Source organism: Martes martes (assembly GCF_963455335.1).
Source record: "Martes martes genome assembly, chromosome: 13".
Classification (NCBI taxonomy): Eukaryota; Metazoa; Chordata; class Mammalia; order Carnivora; family Mustelidae; genus Martes; species Martes martes.
The window spans coordinates 47,780,740-47,800,782 of record NC_137901.1 but is presented as its reverse complement, the minus strand read 5'-3'; the positions used below and the strand labels follow the sequence as shown (position 1 = coordinate 47,800,782).

Genomic DNA, 20,043 nt, shown 5'->3' with positions numbered 1-20,043 from the left:
ATGGCTTATACTACCATGCTATGACTTTCATAGACACTTAAATGCTTAGTATCTTACTGACAGGTTATCAAGTTAAAAGTTATTACTTCAGATTATGTATTTCCCAAATTCCTAATGTGGAGTATATGTTTCCTTTTTAACTATATTTTTTCCTGATTAACAAATAATAAAATTAGAGAAATTTTGAAAAAGAGAAAAATGCTAAGAAAAAAATCTCCTATAATACTGGTACCTATAACATAACTGTTATCAACATTTTGAGGTACACCTTTCTCTTTACCACTCCCCAGCCCCTATGTGCAATATATGTATTGTCCTCTTCCCTTCAGCACTCACAAATAATCACTGGAAGCTATTTTTAAAACTTTTTTTGCATAATAGTACATTTGTGAATTTTCCTAACATTGGGGTTTTTCTTAAAGAGTTTATTTACTTATTTGACAGAGAGAGATCACAAGTAGGCAGAGAGGCAGGCAGGGGGAAGCAGGCTCTCCACCAAGCAGAGAGCCCAACTCGGGGCTTGATCCCAGGATCCTGAGATCATGACCTGGTCGGAAGGCAGAAGCTTAACCCACTGAACCACCCAGGTGCCCCTAACATTGGGGTTTATTTAATGATGAAAGGAACAAAATATGAAGTTGGTTTTTTTGGTTATTTTCCAATTAGTATTCTTGGACCTTTAGTATTCATTCAACTAAAAAAGTTGAACATTCATTATGTGTTTGTTAACAGTATAATACATCATTAAACTAGTTAATTTTCTCTGTATTTACCAAGTCAGTTCTTTAGAGCTTCAAAAAGCATAAAAATCTTGGCTTTCAAATATAATGAAGTATCTTTTAGTAGTTCAAAAAAAATTGAATTTCAGCTTTACAGAGGTATATTGGACAAATAAAATTGTTAAATAAAGTATACATCATAATGATTTGGTAAACATATCCATAGTGAAGGAATTTCCACTAATTAACACAACCATGATCTCATAAACTTAATTTCTGGTGAGAACATTTAAGTTCTATTCTAAAAATATTGTTTTTGTTTCCTAGGTTAAGAGCAGGATTATGTGATCGCTGTGCAGTAACTGAAGAGCACATGCGGAAAAAACAGCAAGAGTTTGAAAATATCCGGCAGCAGAATCTTAAACTTATCACAGAACTTAGTGAGTTTCCTTTCTTCATTAATTATTTAAAGTATAATGTACTGTTGTTAAAACCTATTATTAAAATGGTTGTAATCAAATGGATTGTTCACATACATTTTTCCTCCTGTGGGCGAAAGTTCAAATGTCCTTTATTCCCTTTCTGTAGATTTAACTTTATACTTATTTTAGTAAGAAATAGGGTACAGAAAGGTGGGCTTAATACTATCCACATTGGCCCTCAAGTCCCACTAGCTATAAAGCAAGAAGGAAATTTCCTTCCATTATGTCTGTACTTGTTTCTTTAGTGTTATCTTTATTTCATATAATTTAACTAGTATTTAGTAAAGTTAAATACAAAAAATACAATTTAGTATTCTACAAAAGTATATACTTTCTTTGGTTTTCATGACATACTATTACAAATATATTGTTTTCAGTTGAGTCTCCTTATACATTTAATGTAGGGTTTCCTTACATTCTTAGCCTCCTCTTAACCTTCTTTTCTTCTAATACCTCTCTTAACCTCATTCTCTATTAACACTTCATATACTCTCTTAGTGACCTTTACCTTGATTCTCTATAAACAACTCACAATCAACACATCTAAGATTTAATTAATTTATCTTCTTTTCTAAACTAAGTCCATCTTCTATTTTTTTTCTATTATATTGCTATCCTCTGGTTACTCAAACAAGAATAAATGAGTATATATAACCTCATTGTTTCAAAAAGAGAAAGAATATAGTTTTATTTTGTTCCTGGGGATAATTACTATTAACAATCTGATAATGTACCTTTCCAGGTCCAGGTTTATCTTTCTGTCTGTCTCTTTCCTTTGTTTTATCCCTTCCTTCTCTCTCTTCTCTCTCTCTCTTTTGTTTTGTTTTGTTTTGTTTTTTAAGATTTTTATTTTTAAGTAATTTCTATACCTAACAGGGGGCTTGAACTCGCAGCCCTGAGATCAAGAGTCAAATGCTCCACTGACTGAGCCAATCAGGTGCCCCCCTCTTCTCTTCTCTTAAATTTTAATGAGATCATACCGTACTTCTTGTTCTGACATGTGTTAATTCATTTTAGGCTATGACTTAGAAATCTTTACATGTTAATTTAAGTCTGTAGCTTCTGTGATGTGTCTGTGTGAAATGATACATATGTTTATTTAGGAATATAAGACTATTATCAGTGAGCAGAAAACTATTACATCTCTGTTTAACATAGTTGAGATCTAGAATTATATTATTGTTAGTATAGAAATAATCTCCGGTAATGTCTGCATACCTAATAATCAAATTACCAACAAATTTGACTATCTGAAAAATAGCCAAACTCTTCAAAGGAATAAAGACATTGTTCTTTTTCATGGCTGCATGATATCCTATAGTGTAGATGTCGTTTGGTGATTCTGCTGTTGATGGACAGCTTGATTTTTGGCGGGGGGAGGTGTTTGAAAACATGCATTTCCCTGCATCTTCTTCAGCTTTAAGCAAAAATGTAGTAATTAATAATACCCTATCTTATGGGTAAAGAATGATACCTTTTTTAAGTTAGCAATTCTCCTTATAACTCTTCAGGTTAAGTTATTTTTTTACATGATATTCAGTTTGCATTTCTTCTTGGTGAATAGCTTGAATATCCTTTGCCTAATTTTCAGATAGACAAAATACCTCATGAATTCACTTTTAAAATGCAAATTCAAGACTGTAGATCTGTTGTTAACCTTTTCTCTAATAGCATCTCTATCTATTTCCATACTGAGAAGCCTGGTTCTCAAAGACACAGGGATAATAGAATGAAAATACCCCCAACTACTCATTTTTTAAATCTCATAAGCACAGTAGTCTCAGAATTGCACCATTAGTAATACTACCTGTATGATTATGGTAAAGTTTAAGAAAACTAGTTTTACCTTAAAATGAGCAAAAGAAAAATTGCCAAGGTCAAATCCCAAGTTATCATAAGAATTAAAAACACCAGGGCCTTCATATATATGATTTTTTTCATGTTTCTGTTCATTGCTATTTGGTTTTCTTCCTCCCTTTTCTTTCTTTTATGTTTTTACTTTCCCAGTTTTGAATTTTGAGGATGTCTTCTTATTTTATTTGTATCTGAAACTTTACTTTTTGTTTTTTAATTCTTTATATCTTTTTGGTCAACCTTGAAAACAAATTTTTTTAAGTAGGCTCTAGGCCAACACAGAGTTCAGACTCACAACTACAAGATCAAGAGTCACATGCTCTTCCAACTGAGCCAGCCAGGCGCCTTACAACTGTGAAATTTTACCATGTGTTCCTAAATATAAAGTTAGTATCTTGACCACCTTCGAATAACACACAGACCTTAAAACACCTGAAGTCTGCTTACATGCTATTTATGCCTAGCATTTCATTTCCTTTTTCTTAGCATTCTAGGTTAGAAGCTTCTCTAAAAATGACTTTACTAAGACAGTTTTTTAAAAGATTTGCCTACATGTTTTATCGGTTTCTTTGCTTATTACTACTTTTGCACCTCAGTTTCCTTCTGGTATTATTATCCTTTCTGAGATACATCCTTTAGAAGGTATTTGTTGGGAGAGTGCCTGGGTGGCTCAGTTGGTAAGCCACTGCCTTCAGCTCATGTTGTGATCCCGGAGTCCTGGGATCGAGTCCCTCATCCGGCTCCCGGCTCTGCGGGGAGTCTGCTTCTCCCTCTGACCTTATCCCCTCTCTTGCTCTCTCTCACTCTCTCTCAAATAAATAAATAAAATCTTTAAAAAAAAAAAAAAGAAGGTATTTGTTGGTTCTAAACTTAGTTTTTATCCACAGATGTTTTTATTTTACTTTTACTTTTGTAAGGCTATTTCAGGGTAACAGTCATTTTTCTCTGCTGCTAAGATTTTTTTTCTTGTTTTGGTGCTCTATAATTTTAATTCCGTTTTAACCAAGTTTTTTTTTTTTAAATTCTGTTTAGTATATATTACAAAATCTATGAAACCACACCTTTAGTCATATCTGGAAAACTGTCAGCTAATGGCTTTTCAAATACTGTGTTTTCTCCATTCTCTGTTTTTGGATTCTGGATGAGACCTCATCATTCTGTCCTTCATATCACTTGATATCCCTTTCCTGTTTCCATCCTCCTGTTTCTCTTTGCAGTGTTCTGAGTGATTTCTTAAACTGTCTTTTTTTTTTTTTAAGATTTTATTTATTTATTTGACAGAGAGAAAGATCACAAGTAGGCAGAGAGGCAGGCAGAGAGAGAGGGGGAAGCCGGCTCCCCGCTGAGCAGAGAGCCCGATGTGGGGCTCAGTCCCAGGACCCTGAGATCATGACCTGAGCCAAAGGCAGCCGCTTAACTGACTGAGCCACCCAGGCATCCCTTCTTCTTTTTTTTTTTTTAAATATGCTGTATGCCCAACATGGGGCTTGAACTCATGATCCCAAGATCAAGAGTCGCATGCTCTATTGACTGAGCCAGCCAGGCACCCCCTTCTTTTTTTTTAATGGAATTTTTTTAAAATGCAGAAAGGTAGGGAGAATAGTAAAGAACCCTCATACACAGTGCATTTATCATTTTAAAATATGGAATAGTTCCCTTTCCTATTTTTTTTTCTTTCATGACATTGGCTTTTTTTTTTTTTTTTAAGATTTTTTTATTTATTTGAGAGAGAGAGAACACAAGTGAAAGAGACAACATGAGCAGGGGAGGAAAACAGAAGAAAAGGGGAAAGCAGACACCCCACTGAGAAGGGAGCCCAACATAGGGCTCAATCCCAGGACCCGGGGATCGTGACCGAAGCTGAAGGCAGACACTTAAACAACTAAGCCACCCAGGCACCCTCATAACATTGGCTTCTTGAAGTAGGGTCATTTTCCTAAAATTTTGCCACCTTCTGGATTTTTTTTTTTAACATTTTATCTTGTTCCTTTATTTCCTATTGAATAAATACTGGATGTGAAGGCTTGATTAGGTCTAGATTAAACATTTTTTTGACAACAGTACTTCATAGCTAAAGCTGGCTACTTCATATTGCATCATATCAGGAGACCGATATTATCAGTTATTCCACTCTTAGGGATTCTAAGATTGATCACTGGGTTAAGGTGATGGCCGTGTTTCTTTATTAGAATAGAGTTTCATTTTCTCCACCAAGTAATCTGAGTGGGAGGATGGATATGTGATACTATGAAATCTTGCAAAAATTATAATTCTCTCTCAGTCTTTCTGTAATGGTTTTCACATCTACTGGTGAGCCTTGCCTGAATTGGTTATTTAGAGATTATAAGATGCTAAATTTTCATTTCTTTTCTTTCTACATTTATTAGCTGTGTTCTTCGGAAAATAGGATTTTACCCTTATCAGTTGGGACTGTTGGCTACCTTGGAATATAGTTCCTACTAGAAAGGCATGGTACATCTTAATTTTCTCCCTTTAATTGCTAGTTTTCAGAGTAGGGTCTTCTGTAATAGTTACCTGCAGTGGTGACAAATAGGTTATGTGTGTGTGTGATGTTTCATTTTGTTCTTGATGAAAGTGGGGCTTTCTCTTTTTTGAGTATAATAAACCCATAGGATTTTATATATTGAATGTGTGTCACTCAGTTATGATCATTATTATTGATGCTCAGATTATTTCAACCTTGTCTGCCTACCCACTTTTTTGTAATCACTTCTAGTGTGTTCATTTTGGGCATTCCATCTTTTAAATCTTTAACCATTTCATTACTACATAAGATATTTCTATTATCTGAAATACTTGGGAATCCATATCAGAGTTATCTTCTGCTGACTCTAGTGGTAAGGATAAGGTTTACTTTGGATCCATTCCAGGAGTTTGGGCTTAAACTGGATATCTCAGGTTCAGACCCTCCACCAGGGCTGTGATACCAGTATCTGCTTACCTACACTACTCTGGTTTTAGCTCACAGTTTTATTTTGTTTTTGTTGATGATTGTGGTGGTGGTGTGAGAGTCCCTTGCATTTCTCTTCCTGTGAGCTCAGCAGTTTAGTAAAAATTATGTTTTTCTGTAGGTTCTAGTTGTTTTATAGTAAGATCACTGTTAGAACATCTGATTCAGGGGTACCTGGGTGGCTTAGTGGATTAAAGCCTCTGCCTTCGGCTCAGGTCATAATCCCAGGGTCCTGGGATCAGGCTCTCTGCTTGGCAGGGAGCCTGCTTCCCCACCCCACCCCTCTGCCTGCCTCTCCTCCTACTTGTGATCTCTCTCTGTCAAATAAATAAATAAAAATCTTAAAAAAAAAAAAGAATATCTAATTCATCCATCAATCCTCAAGTGTTTACTTAGCCCAAGAAGGTTTTTTTCTGTTTTGTTTTGTTTTGTTTTTTTAAGTGTCCCTTTCCATTCTCTCTGTTTCTTCTTCTGGAACACAGATTACTAAGTTGCCAGGTCCTCCCATTCTGTCTAATTTTTCTTTACACTTTGTAACTTTATTCTCTTATGCTGAATTTTGGGAGTCCCTTAGGTAGATATTCTGTATTCATTCACATTTAGTCTGTTTTCATCCCATTTATTATGCTTTTAATGATTATGATCTTTGTTTCTTTCATGGCCACCTGTTACTTGTTTTTAATGAACCTATCAGCCTTTGAAATCTGAAGATGTCATCAAATATCTTTTGTTTCCTATATTAAAACTACTTATCCAGAGGCTAATTTTTTTTTCCACTGGTTTTTAATTCCTTTTCTTTTTTAAAGATTTATTTATTTATTTTACAGAGAGGGAAAGAGAGAGCTGGGGGAGGGAAGAGGTAGAGGGAAATTAAGAATATCTTAAGCGGACTTAATATCTTAAGCAGACTCTGTGCTGAGTGTGGAGCCCCACACAGGGCTCAATCCCATGACCCTGAGATCATGAGCTGAACAAGAGTCAAACACTCAACTGACTGAGCCACCCAGGAGTCCCAGTTTTTAGTTCTTCTTTTAAAAAATACTGTGTTTTTAGGTTTCTGTGTGTTTTTTGACCCTTAATTGTATATAATTATAGATGTCTCTAAATTAATGCTTTTGTTAAATGTAGACTTAACTTCTTTAGCTCGAGGAAGAATGCCTACTTTGCTAACAGTGAATGCAGGTTTTGATTTACAGGAGCCCTACTTCAATGGCAGAGGGTAGAAGAAAAGGAAACTTGACCGGAGAGATTTTCTGTAGGGTATATGGATAGTTTGTCTTCTAGGCACTTCTGGGAGTGCCTAGTAGTGATTACTGTAAGTTACTGCCCTGATCTCCTTGTCTCAGTATTTATTAATGGACTTTCCAATGTTGATACTTCTGGAAATCTGTTCTCATGACTTTAGCTTAAGGGCAACTGTTCGCTCATTCAGCAACTTCTGGAATTCTGCCTATACTGGAATTAATGTGATGTTCTGCTGAAAAGGCTCACTTTTTTAAAGGCCTTTTCTTTGGTTAGATTTTACCATCAGTCTGAGTCTATCTATTTTTAAAATGTTAGTGAATTTTTCTTAGTTCTGATCTGCTGGTGGCAACCATTCTGGCTTGTCAGTATTGCAGTTGACTTCTTGTTAGAGTTGCTTTGTCATTTCATTGGCATTTGGAGAGGGAGAGTCAGGTAAAACCATCTTTTTTTTTTTTTTTTAAGATTTTTTATCTATTTCACAGAGGGAGAGAGAGATCACAAGTAGGCAGAGAGGCAGGCAGAGAGAGAGGGGGGAGCAGGCTCCCCGCCGAGCAGAGAGCCCAATGTGGGGCTCGATCCCAGGACCCTGGGATCATGACCTGGGCCGAAGGCAGAGGCTTAACCCACTGAGCCACCCAGGTGCCCCAAAACCATCTTTATTAGAAATTTAAGGTCATCTTTGATTTCTCTCAGAGAGGATGAATTGCCAAATAATTACTGATTCTACGTCTGTAATAGGTCTTCTGCCTGTGCTCATTTCCTATTTCTGTACCTTCCACGTTAGTCCAAATACTCATTTCATATTTTAAGGATCACCTGACTTGTCAATGCTTTTTTTTCTCACCTTGGTATAGGCTGTACATACTAACAAACCAATCTTCCCATCGTTCATTTATGAAAAATAACACCTGGTAATCTTTTAAAATGAAGTTCAGATTATTTAACCTGATTTTGAAGGCTTCCTACCATTTATTATACCCGATCTTTCTTTCTAACTTTGCTTCATTAATTTTCTGCATAGAACTCTGTCCATGGGTGCCTGGGTGGCTCAGTCACTTAAGTGTCCCATTCTTGATTTCAGCTTAGGTCACGATCTCAGGGTCGTGAGTTGGAGCCCCATGTCAGGCTCCATGCTCAGCAGGAAATCTACTTGAGATTCTCTCCTGCTGCCCCTCCCCCCACTCAAGATCGCTGTGTTTCAAATAAAATCAATCTTAAAAAAAACAAAACAAAACAAAAAAACAGAAAACTCTGGTTCAGTTTTCCTGTCTTTGAAGAATCCTTTCCTCATCTTCTCAAGAACCCAAAGTAACCTGTTTCTCCTTGAAATTTCCTTTAGTTCTGTACCTCTATAATGTCCTTCTTGCTTTCAACAGTATAGAATACGTTTAAGTAATATCTGGTCCCTCACTAGGCTGTACTTTTCTCTAGACACTGTCCATATCTAATTTTTTTTAAGATCCTCCATAGGAGGTAGTTCAGTAGCCTCACATATTATAGATAGCCAAAAAAGTTTTATTTACTCAATGAAGGAAAATATGTTTAGATTTATAAACCACTAAATTATTAACAAATGTTTAGAATATGATTAACTTTATTTCTAGAGATTAGTCATATTTACTGTGAGCTCTTGGATATTCCTCCTAGCGATGTACATGCTTAGCTAGTGATATCATACAAAAGTATGTGATATCATACAAAAAAATATATATATAAAGTATGTATTATATACTATAATAATTTTGTGCTGACTGAAGTAGAAATTTGGCCCAAAATTGAGTTTCTGCTTTCTGAATTAAATAAACACAGACAGGAAAATTTAGTCAAGGTAGATTCAAACAAATACTATTTCAGTGGATATATTCAAATTACTGATGGTGTAATTATGGAACAGGGTATGATTAAGGAAGAGAATTTGACTTAAATGTGCTAATGTTATAAAAATTATACTGCTCTTTGGTGTTATTTTACTTTTAATATCAGATTTATTTCAAGATAAAGGTCTTTTGCTAAAATGGTATTTGGAATTAGTAGGACTGAGTAACAGATGGAATGCTCTCTTGACTTCAGTAGGAATAATTAAACTGTACTCCCCAGTACATGAGGTACTTTTTCTTTTTTGCCCACAAGCATAAAATAAAATTATCAGTTAATCAGTTACATAGAACTGGCACAATATGAGATGTAGTAATCACTACCTAGTAACAGATTAGTCTTGCACAGCAGCATTAACTCTAACATTAGGGCTTAGAATTAGAAATCCTGATTTCTCCATAATTATTGATATTATTGAAAAAGCCTAACATACATGTGCTTGTTTTTCATACTATATTTAAGTGAATGAAAAGAATACTCTCCAGGAAGAAAATAAAAAGCTTTCTGAACAGCTGCAACAGAAAATTGAGTAAGTATCTTTCCTTAATTGCAAGAGAAAATTGAATATTTTCCCTGAAATTTTCTTCCTTTATTACACTCAGCTATACAAACTGAAGATATTAAGAGTTGCAGGTTTCATTTTTAAAAATGGTACAGTTTTCTGCAATAACATAAAGAAAATCACTCTTTTGGGAGTATACATGAAGAGTGTATATGTATCTCTTAGGTTAATGTGTACATAAAGAAAAAAATTTTAATGTAAAACATTTTAATTTTTATAATTATTTATTTGAAATATTTGTATTTTATTTTTTTAAAGATTTGTTTATTTATTTGAGAGAAAGAGAGGGAGAGAGCATGAGCCTGGGTGAGGGGCAGTTTCCAGGGAGCTCAAAGTGGGGCCCAATCTCACGACTCTGAGACCATGACCTGAGCCAAAACCAAGAGTCATACACTCAGCTGAGTCACCCAGATGCCCCTGAAATACTTATATTTTATTTATTTATTTATTTTTAAGATTTTATTTATTTATTTGACAGAGAGAGACACAGAGAGGGAACACAAGCAGGGGGAGTGAAAGAGGGAGAAGCAGGCTTCCTGCCAAGCAGGGAGCCCAGTGCGGGGCTCAATCCCAGGACCCTGGGATCATGACCTGAGCTGAAGGCAGGCGCTTAATGACTGAGCCACCGAGGCGCCCCAATACTTATGTTTTAAATAAATATATGAGTTTTCAGCCCTGACCCAAAGCTTCATAAAAGCAATCTGAATAACTTTTTCCTCTTACACACTTTGCAGACCTGGAGAACTTCTTCCTTTTTCTGTTTCTCTCCCCCAATTTCTCACACAGAATAAAAATAATAACTTGTATTCTGTGTACTTTACTCTTCTTTATGCATTATGTTTATTATTTCTAATCCTTACTATGATTCTACAAGGTAGTTTTTATTATCTCTGCTTTTGTAGACAAGGAAACCAAAGTTCACAGAAGTCAAATAACTTGCCATTGTCTCACAACTAGTAGGGTATATAAGTCTATCACTCCCACCCCTATCTTTTGACTTAATCACCTCTGTTTTTTCCATTATTCAACAGTATCAGAAAAAGAATCTGTTTTTCTGGATATGGTCTGTCACAGAGCTGAGATATGGCCAGTTCTTAGTTCCCATTTATATAAAACTTACGAAATATTTTTAAGAATTAGGATTCAGGATAGTCTCTGTGGTTTTATAGGGCTCTTAAAGATTCTATTGCATTTGAGCAGAAATCTACAAAATCTTTAGTAAACTATGCGGGTGTGACACATTATTATGGCTTTAGAATAGTTACTGTCTTATGTATAAACATATCTTACAAGTGGAATTAACATCCTTATCAATATATACTTTTAAGTAGTGGATATCCAATAGGATTTTGATAATCCTCCCATTTTATCAGTCCACTAAATATTAGTGAAGGGAATTTTGAAGGGGAATGACAGGTGAAGAAAGAAGGCTATGGGATCAGACTGAGATTATCAAACATGCATGTATGAAAATGTCAACACTTTCCAGTTTTATTCCTACTGCACATTGAGGTAAGCTAGAACATACATCCACAATCTCTTATATATGATTCTAAAACCCAAAAGTTTTTTGTTTTTTTTTAAAGGTATTCACAACCTAACCTCACCCCAACTCATAGGATGCTATTTATATAGTCCTTATCAATCCCACCTCACCTGAGCATTCCTGTGCTTTGCTGTAAAAGTGGCAATGTGCCTGACTACAGGATGATACCTCAGGCTCCCCTGGAGGGGTTGTGTAATAAACTCTATGTGCTCCATATTACCCATTGTGTTAAAAAAAATCTGAATTCCAAATCACATCTGGTTCCAAAGATTGCAGATAAGTGATTGTTGGCCTACATTAATTAATGGTTTGTGAAATGATTTACATGTAGCTTATGGCATTCTGAACACCTCAGCCTTGATATTTATGAATACCAAAGATAAGATAATGAACATGTAGAGGTTAATATGGGATTAGAAACGTGAACACTTCCAAAACCTAGACACATAAAGTGAATTGAAACTGGACAATATCATTTTCTTGGTGAAATATGAATTCAGATTCACTCAGAATTAGTTTACTTTTAGTGTTCTGAAAGTCATACGTTTTTCTGTTAAAGCTCACTGATATTTTAGAAAAGAAATAAAAGCTAAAGTTTGAAATTACGGTAAAGAGTAACCATATGGATGAGCTTTGAAGTATGCATCTTTTATTGCAGACATGTCTGAATCAGAACAGTGTAGGGGCTTATCTAGTGTGCCTTTAAGTTCTCTTCTGAAGTTTAAGGTAGTTGTTATTCTCATAAGCCAACCTCTTTTGTAGCTTGCTCTCCTTAAACAAATATACTTTTGCTTGGCAGTTTAAAAAAATGGCAAGTAGTATTATCTTTTCTTTGACTCCCTAAACCACTGTAACATTATGCTATTAGTGCCTGAAATTCCTCTGAACGTTCATTTAGAAAAAACATTTGACTTACACCTCTGCTTGTTAAATCCAGTAATTCTGACCTAAGCTGATTTTAATGTTACAGATAACTTATATGGTAGGAAAGTTATTTAGTGACACTGTAGTAAGAAATTATTCAGAAAAAATCTGCTGTCTTAAAGTTTCAAAAAATGTGTGTATGCATATAGATATATATAGATATATTCAACTCTGCCAGTCACAGAAAGCAATAAATAAGCTAAGTGTTGAGGTCATGGCTCTCTGTTTTAGGAAATGGATATACTGGATCAGCGAAGGTTAAAGCAGTTTAGACATTCAAGGACTGTAATATTCGTTTCATTTTCACTTTTTTCCAAATTGAATTCCTTATATAATTTCCTTAACAAATAGCCATTGTTTGAACACTTCTACTGTAAGTTTAATCTCTCAAGCCTGTTTAATTCTAGTGAGATATTAATAGAAAGTTCTTTCCAAGTTTGTGTAGAATTCAGTCCACTTAGAAGTTATTTGTTGATTCTGGTTTTGCTTTCTGCGAGCATCTGAAACAAGTTTTACCCCCTCTTCTACTTTTTGCATTTTTTTTTTTAGATTTTTTTTTTTTTTATTTGACAGACAGAGATCACAAGTAGGCAGAGAGGCAGGCAGAGAGAGAGGCAGGGAAGCAGACTCCCCACTAAGCAGAGAGGCTGACTTGGGGCTCGATCCCAGGACCCTGGGATCATGAGCTGACGGCAGAGGCTTTAACCCACTGAGCCACCTAGGTGCCCCTACTTTTTGCATTCTTGAAGACAACTGTCAGGGCCCTCCTGAGTCTTACTCTTCCTTAAGGTAAATATCCTCTGTTCTTAAACTGTTCCTCAGGAGGCATTACTTCAAGACTTCAAAGACCATTTCTCTTTAATGTTTTAGTTTGTCATTATCCTAATTAAGAACTCAGTATTCTAGGGGCACCTGGGTAGCTCAGTTGGTCAAGTGTCCCACTCTTGATTGTGGCTCAGGTCATGATCTCAGGGTCCAGAGATCGAGGTCCGTGTTGGGCTCTGTGCTCAGAGTCTGCTTGAGATTCTCCCTCCCTCTCCTCCTCCTCACCATGCACGTGCATGCATTCTCTCTCTTAAAAAAAGAAAAAAGAAAAGTACTCCATATGCTAGGTGTGGTCTGACTAATAGGGCAATCTTGCTCTCTCCATTTTTTATATCTTTCTACTTATATTAATGTGGTCACAGCACATAAAAATTACTGGTTGATTCTTATTGGTCTTACTGTGACTAGAACCTTGAAGCCAGAGTCTTTCCTATCCTCTACTTGTAGATATATTGTTTTAGATAAAAATACAGGACTTAAGAGTCATGGCTTTGGGGTGCCTGGGAGGCTCAGTGGGTTAAAGCCTCTGCCTTCAGCTCAGGTCACAATCCCAGGATCCTGGGATCGAGCCCTGGCATCAGGCTCTCTACTAAGAGCCTCTCTCTCTCTGCCTGCCTCTCTGCCTACTTGTGATCTCTCTCTGCCTGCCTCTCTGCCTACTTGTGATCTCTGTCTGTCACATAAACAAATAAAAATCTTGGGGCGCCTGGGTGGCTCAGTGGCTTAAAGCCTCTGCCTTCGGCTCAGGTCATGATCCCAGAGTCCTGGGATCGAACCCTGCATCAGACACTCTGCTCGCAGGGAGCCTACTTGCTCCTCTCTCTCTGCCTGCCTCTCTGCCTATTTGTGATCTCTGTCAAATAAATAAATAAAATCTTTAAAAATAAATAAATAAATATCTTTAAAAAAAAAGATAGCTTCATAGTAGATTGTCAAAGAAACCTTATACCATTTAGCTGCTACTTCATTTTATTTTTTATTTTATTTTATTTATTTATTTGACAGACAGAGATCACAAGTAGTCAGAGAGGCAGGCAGAGAGAGAGGAAGGGAAGCAGGCTCCCCGCTGAGCAGAGAGCCCATGCGGGGCTCGATCCCAGGACTCTGGGATCATGACCTGAGCTGAAGGCAGAGGCTTTAACCCACTGAGCCACCCAGGCACCCCTGCTACTTCATTTTAAAAGAAGAGCACGACTGGGGTGCCTGGGTGGCTCAGTTGTTAAGCGTCTGCCTTTGGCTCAGGTCATGATCCCAAGGTCCTGGGTTCGACCCCCACATCAGGCTCCCTGCTTGGTGGGAAGCCTGCTTATCCCTCTGCCACTCACCCTGCTTGTGTTCCCTCTCTTGCTGTGTCTCTCTCTGTCAAATAAATAAATCTTTAAAAAAATAAATAAAAGAAGAGCATTATTGATTAAATACTATTTTCTGGGCATTGGATTTCATCTTTACATATATTACTTTTCACAGCTTTCCTGCAAAAAGGAAGTGGGAAATTACAGTACCGTACTTTATAGACATGGTAACCAAGGTTAACTTGGTTAACCTTGGTTAGAAGGGTTAACTGACTTATCCACTGTGACTGATAAGTGTCAGACCTAGCATTTGAATCCAGGTCTAACTCACTTCAGAGTTTTTATACCCTTTCTGTAGTTTCGTGCTAAAGCATCCTCAAAAGGTTATCTGCCTGTGTAGGTAGCAGAGCCTGGATTCTCTCTTCTGATTCAGTTCATTGAGGCTTATAATCTCACGTTTAACCTATTCTATTTTATTTTGTTAGATTTGGCCCGTTATTCCAACCTCTGAGAGGTCTTTCATATGTTGATTTTTTTTCTTGCCATGTATTAAGTTAGCTTTTATTCTCAGCTTTATGTCTTCGACAAATTTGATGAATATTCCATTAGGGCCCTTCATCAAAATCATTAAAAAAATGTTGAGCAAAATCTGCATGAGGATGGAACCCTGAGGCATACTACTACATATTTCCTTCATTATCATTCTTCAGGAGATGATATCAAGAGAATCTTTGTCACATGCCTTCCTGTGAGAGCTTCATATACAATAAAACATTCCTCAGAATTAAAATTAGTCTTACTTGAATTATGAATATTATAAGTGCATACCGGTTCTAAGAGATCAGGGTAGCAGACTCACTAGTTTGTGTTTTAGGGTTCTTTTCCCTTTTTTGAAAATCAGAATGTTTAAGTAAATTTGGTGGCTATAACTGCATTAAGTTTAAATCATGTTTTAACTAAGTTCTTTAGAGGAGAAAAGCTGAATGTTAAAAAACTTTTTTGTAGACTCTTTACAGAGCAAGGCCCTAAATCTTTATAGGTCTTGAGAAAAAAACAATTTAAGTTGTTTTGAAAGGAATTTAAGGAAGGCCAACAAATAAAACACACAATCAAAAAAATTTTACTCTTGTGCTGTTAGAAAAGTGAAAGAAAGTAGACCAGTGTGCATAATAACTAAAGCTATAGCACGAACTTCTGACGTTTCTCAAAAATTAGTGAGACCAGGGCACCTGGGTGGCTCAGTGGGTTAAGGCCTCTGCCTTCGGCTCAGGTCGTGATCCCAGGGTTCTGGGATCGAGCCCCATGTCGGGCTCTCTGCTCAGCGGGGAGCCTGCTTCTCCCCCTCTCTCTCTGCCTGCCTCTCTTCCTACTTGTGATCTCTGCCTGTCAAAATAATTAAATAAAAATCTAAAAAAAAAAAAATTAGTAAGACCTACTACTTTAAAGAAGAGACTTGGTTAATACATGGAAGTTGTTTTGGTTTTTCAAATTTCCCTTTTATGACAAAAGAAGATAAAACCAGTATTTATTTACTTGTACTGGTTTAGATGCCTCTAAATGAGATCTAGGGTTTTTAGGTTTTGTTTTTATTTTCCTTTTGTGACCCCCACTACTTATAGATTGACTCTGCCAGGAAATCAATTTCTTGTGACTCATTCATGTTCCAGGTTGAATTTTCATGACTAATAGGCAGATAGCCTGTGATGTGATTGGTTAAAGCAAGGTCAGATAGATTTTACACTCCATTAATTTATAAGGCTTTTTCGTCTGACCTTAACTTACTCTGTTTTTCCATAATAAGACAGTTAAAAAGTAGATATTAGCTCTACAGATTTTCCTAAGTATAGAATATAGGATTATAGGCTGCAAGTAATACTGATATTATCCAGGAAATTAAGATACAAATCTGTATTAGGAAAAATTAATCTTATAATTTTTTAAAAATCTGTTGGTCAGGGGCGCCTGGGTGGCTCAGTGGTTTGGGCCGCTGCCTTCGGCTCGGGTCATGATCTCAGGGTCCTGGGATCGAGTCCCGCATCGGGCTCTCTGCTTGGCAGGGAGCCTTCTTCCCTCTCTCTCTCTCTCTGCCTGCCTCTGCCTACTTGTGATCTCTCTCTCTGTCAAATAAATAAAATCTTTAAAAAAAAAAATCTGTTGGTCATAGTTTATAAAATTCTCATTGCTTCTTTTTTTGGAAATAGTATTACAAATTGATAATGAGTATAATAGATAGACTGGTTTTATCACATAAAGCCTTGAATGCCTGACAGACTGGTAGGAATTGACCAGTAAGGTCAGTAACCATTTCACATGGGAAAGTCAATTGAGTTCAAGTTAATTAACTATTTACTTGATAACCACAATTCAGTCCAAACCCAGTCATTAGGTGTCATTGGTCTTGAATGGAGTTGGGCAAAAATACATGCCTGGATCAGCACAAATTTATTTTTCTAATAGAATCTGGGAATCTCTCATATTCATTCATTTAACAAATATTTATTGAGTATGTACCAAGTGCCCACTATTGTAGACACTTGATGCATCAGTGAGCCAAAGATTCTTTATCCTCTTAGAGCTTACATTCTGGCAGGTGAGCAATAGACAAATTAATTATATACTAATTTTGAAAGCCATAAATACTGTGGATAAAGTAAACAGAGCAGAATAACAAGGAACAGGAGTACCTAAGGTGTGGGAACGAGGTTACAATTTTATTTTTTTTATTTTTTTAAAGATTTTGTTTATCTTAGAGAGTGTGAGCAAGGAGTGGGGGGAGAGAGAGAATCTCAAGCTCTGCTGAGTGCAGAGCCAGTGCAGGGCTCAATCTCACAACCCTGAGATCATGACCTGAGCCAAAACCCAAGAGTGCAGCGCTCAACCAACTGAGCCACCCAAGCCCTCCAAGAGGTTACAATTTTTTAAGAGCATGTTCGAGGTAGGCACCGGTGGGAAAGTAAAACTTCAGCAAGGACTTGAAGGAAACGAGATAGCTATTTTCCTGGGGATGAGCATTCCAAGCAGATGGGAGAGCTAGAACAAGGAACCTAAAGTGGGTAGGCTGAGAAACCGAGGGTGATTGGAGTTGAAAATAATTTGTTTAAAAAGATCAGAGAGGTAAAAGGGGGAGGGGAAAATTAGATTATCTAAAAGACTTTGGCTTGTGTTTCAAGTGAAATGGGGAGATATGGCAGGTTTTAATTAGAGGAGTGATACTCTATGACTGAAGTTTTTTGGTTTTTTGTTTTTGTTTTTGTTTTTTTTTCTATGACTGAAGTTTTAATAGGGCTTTTATGACTTATGTGTTGAGGGTAGATTGTAAGGGGGCCGGGGTAGAAGCAGTGGTGGAGACTCGAAGTGTGAATCCTACTTCTAGTCAGTTATTAATCTCATGGTCTATACTAAGGATAATACATTGAGTGCTTCTCAGTACTGTCCTGGGATCTGGCTGCCGGGATTTAGATATTGCTTCTGTTACTAATTTTGTAATAAGTGACTTAACTTCCATATTTTCATTTTCTCATTTATAAAATGAGAGTGGTATTTATAGCACATACAGTTGTGATAATTAAACCAATGCATGTAGCAGTTCTACTTCGTGCCTGGCAATATAAACCTCCAACAGATGTTGGTAGTTACCACTGTTAGTATTATTCATCACCCTGTGTTTGTCAGTTACCAAATCATGTTGATTCTACTACCACAGTATTTAACATTGGCCCCTTCCTCTCCATAGCTATTTTCAACACTTTTTTAAAAAGATTTTTGTTTATTTATTTGACAGAGAGAACACAAGTAGGGGGAGCAGCAGGCAGAGGGAGAGGGAGAAGCAGGCTTCCCACTGAGCAGGGAGCCAGATGCAGGACTCGATCCCAGGATCCTGGGATCATGACCAGAGCCGAAGGCAGCCACCTAACCGACTGAGCCACCCAGATGCCCCTATTTTCAGCATTCTAATTCAAACCCACAGAAACTCTTGCCTGGACCATGATAGCCACTGCCGAATTGATTCCTTGCCTCCTTTCTTTCTGTCCCAGTCCATGTTGCAGTCTTGCTGCTCAATTGTCACATTATTTCCATGCTCCAAAACCTTAATTAACTCTTCTGCTCTTGCTTTATAAGTTATGCACAAGCTTAATCAAGGCTCTTGCTCATGTAGTTCTAGCTTGCCCTTCTCTAATGCCAGGTGCAGAGTATTGAATGCCTTCACTCAAATGTGTGGCTCCTCTGCCCATTTTCTCTCCCATTTGAAGTTCTTTTCATTTCACCTCGAGGTACCCCCAACTACACTTTGTACTTCACTTCTTACAATAATGTTCCCCACTTGGCACTCTAAACATTTGAATACTTCTCTAATCCTTGTATTTAGTTTTGGAGCATTAAATGCAAGTAATTACATCTCTTACGGCTTCATACCTGTGTTCTTTTTTAAGTCCATACTAAATAGAGTTGTTTTAATAAATGTGTTGCATTAATTTTCTTGCATTTGTCATTATTTTCCTCTAGAAATGATCAACAGCACCAAGCGGCTGATCTTGACTCTGAGGAAAATGTTATTCCAGATTCACCAATAACAGCTTTTTCGTTTTCTGGCGTTAATCGGCTCCGAAGAAAGGAGAACCTTCATGTCCGATACCTAGAACAAACACACGCTACACTAGAGCAGTCCTTGTGTGCAAACGGTAAGGGTTTTTGAGTTTTATAGTGTTTACAAAAGTGTTCTGCTAAGGTGAGTTTTTCTGTTCTTCCACCTAGGGGAAGGAAGATACCCACTGTTACGGAACTTAAATTGCAACTGTACGTCACAACATTTTCTGCCTATGTTATGTATAGGCATGCATTGCTTCTCTGAATATGTAAACCCACAGCATTTTATAAATGTAGTGTATAGGTTTTTCTCTTTTTATTTAAAAAAATATTCCTATGTCTATATCTGAGTGGGATTAGAAGGAAAAAGGGGAAGGAACTTAATGTTAATTTTCACCTACTATGTGCCAGGTATATATGCTGAGTGATTCAAGTGAGTTATTACTATATTTTAATTCTTCTGACAAGCTTGGACGGTAGCTGTCAGTATCTTCATTTTGTAATGAAGAAAGATTTGCTCTTCAGAGGGATTAGATAACTGACTCCGGGTCACTTGTCAAGTAAGTAGATGAGTCAGAATTCAAATACAAATCACCCCGGAGCTAAACTTTTGTACTTTCCCTGTCTTACCCATAGTTCCTACTACCAGTAGGTTTAACTGGCTGTTTTTGTTATAATATGTAGCAATTGATGGTAACCAAGAAATGGCTTTATAAAGCATCTACTTTGTGGCTTAATCAGTGACATATTTCTAACTCCAGGCCCATTTACCACCTCTGCTAAATACTTTGGAACTGCCTTTGCATATAGCCCTGAAGTTTATCATGTGATGTGATACAATGATTACTTCTTTTAATATTGATATGAAGTAAAGACTTTCATTTTACCTAATTTGTAACAAAGAAAGCATTTGGAGGGAAGGAGTGTACAAATTTCTAGAAATAATTTCATAATACAAGTAAACTAAGAGTAGCTATGCCTTTAAAATAATAAGTAGATCTTATTCTTTGATATTGGTAAAGTGGCACCATTTCTTTTTTCCATTTTATATGAGCTTGCATCACCATCTAGTGGAAAACAAAAGAACTGTTACAAGTCTTACATTTAATTAGGAATTAAATAAAGTAAAACGTAAGGTCTTGACTCTTAAGTGAACGTTCTTTG

The 20,043-nt window shown here is 36.6% G+C and overlaps 1 protein-coding gene across 5 annotated transcripts in view; it reads left to right on the top strand.

Moving 5' to 3' along the window:
* The window catches only part of RBBP8 (RB binding protein 8, endonuclease), a 109,408-nt gene that overhangs the window by 56,275 nt on the left and 33,090 nt on the right, over positions 1–20,043 (top strand). For all 5 annotated transcript variants that reach the window (XM_080821093.1, XM_080821089.1, XM_080821091.1 and 2 more), the window contains 3 exons: positions 1,047–1,159; positions 9,609–9,675; positions 18,799–18,974. In XM_080821093.1, the coding sequence (XP_080677219.1) occupies positions 1,047–1,159; positions 9,609–9,675; positions 18,799–18,974 (356 nt within the window). The remainder of the gene's footprint in view (positions 1–1,046; positions 1,160–9,608; positions 9,676–18,798; positions 18,975–20,043) is intronic.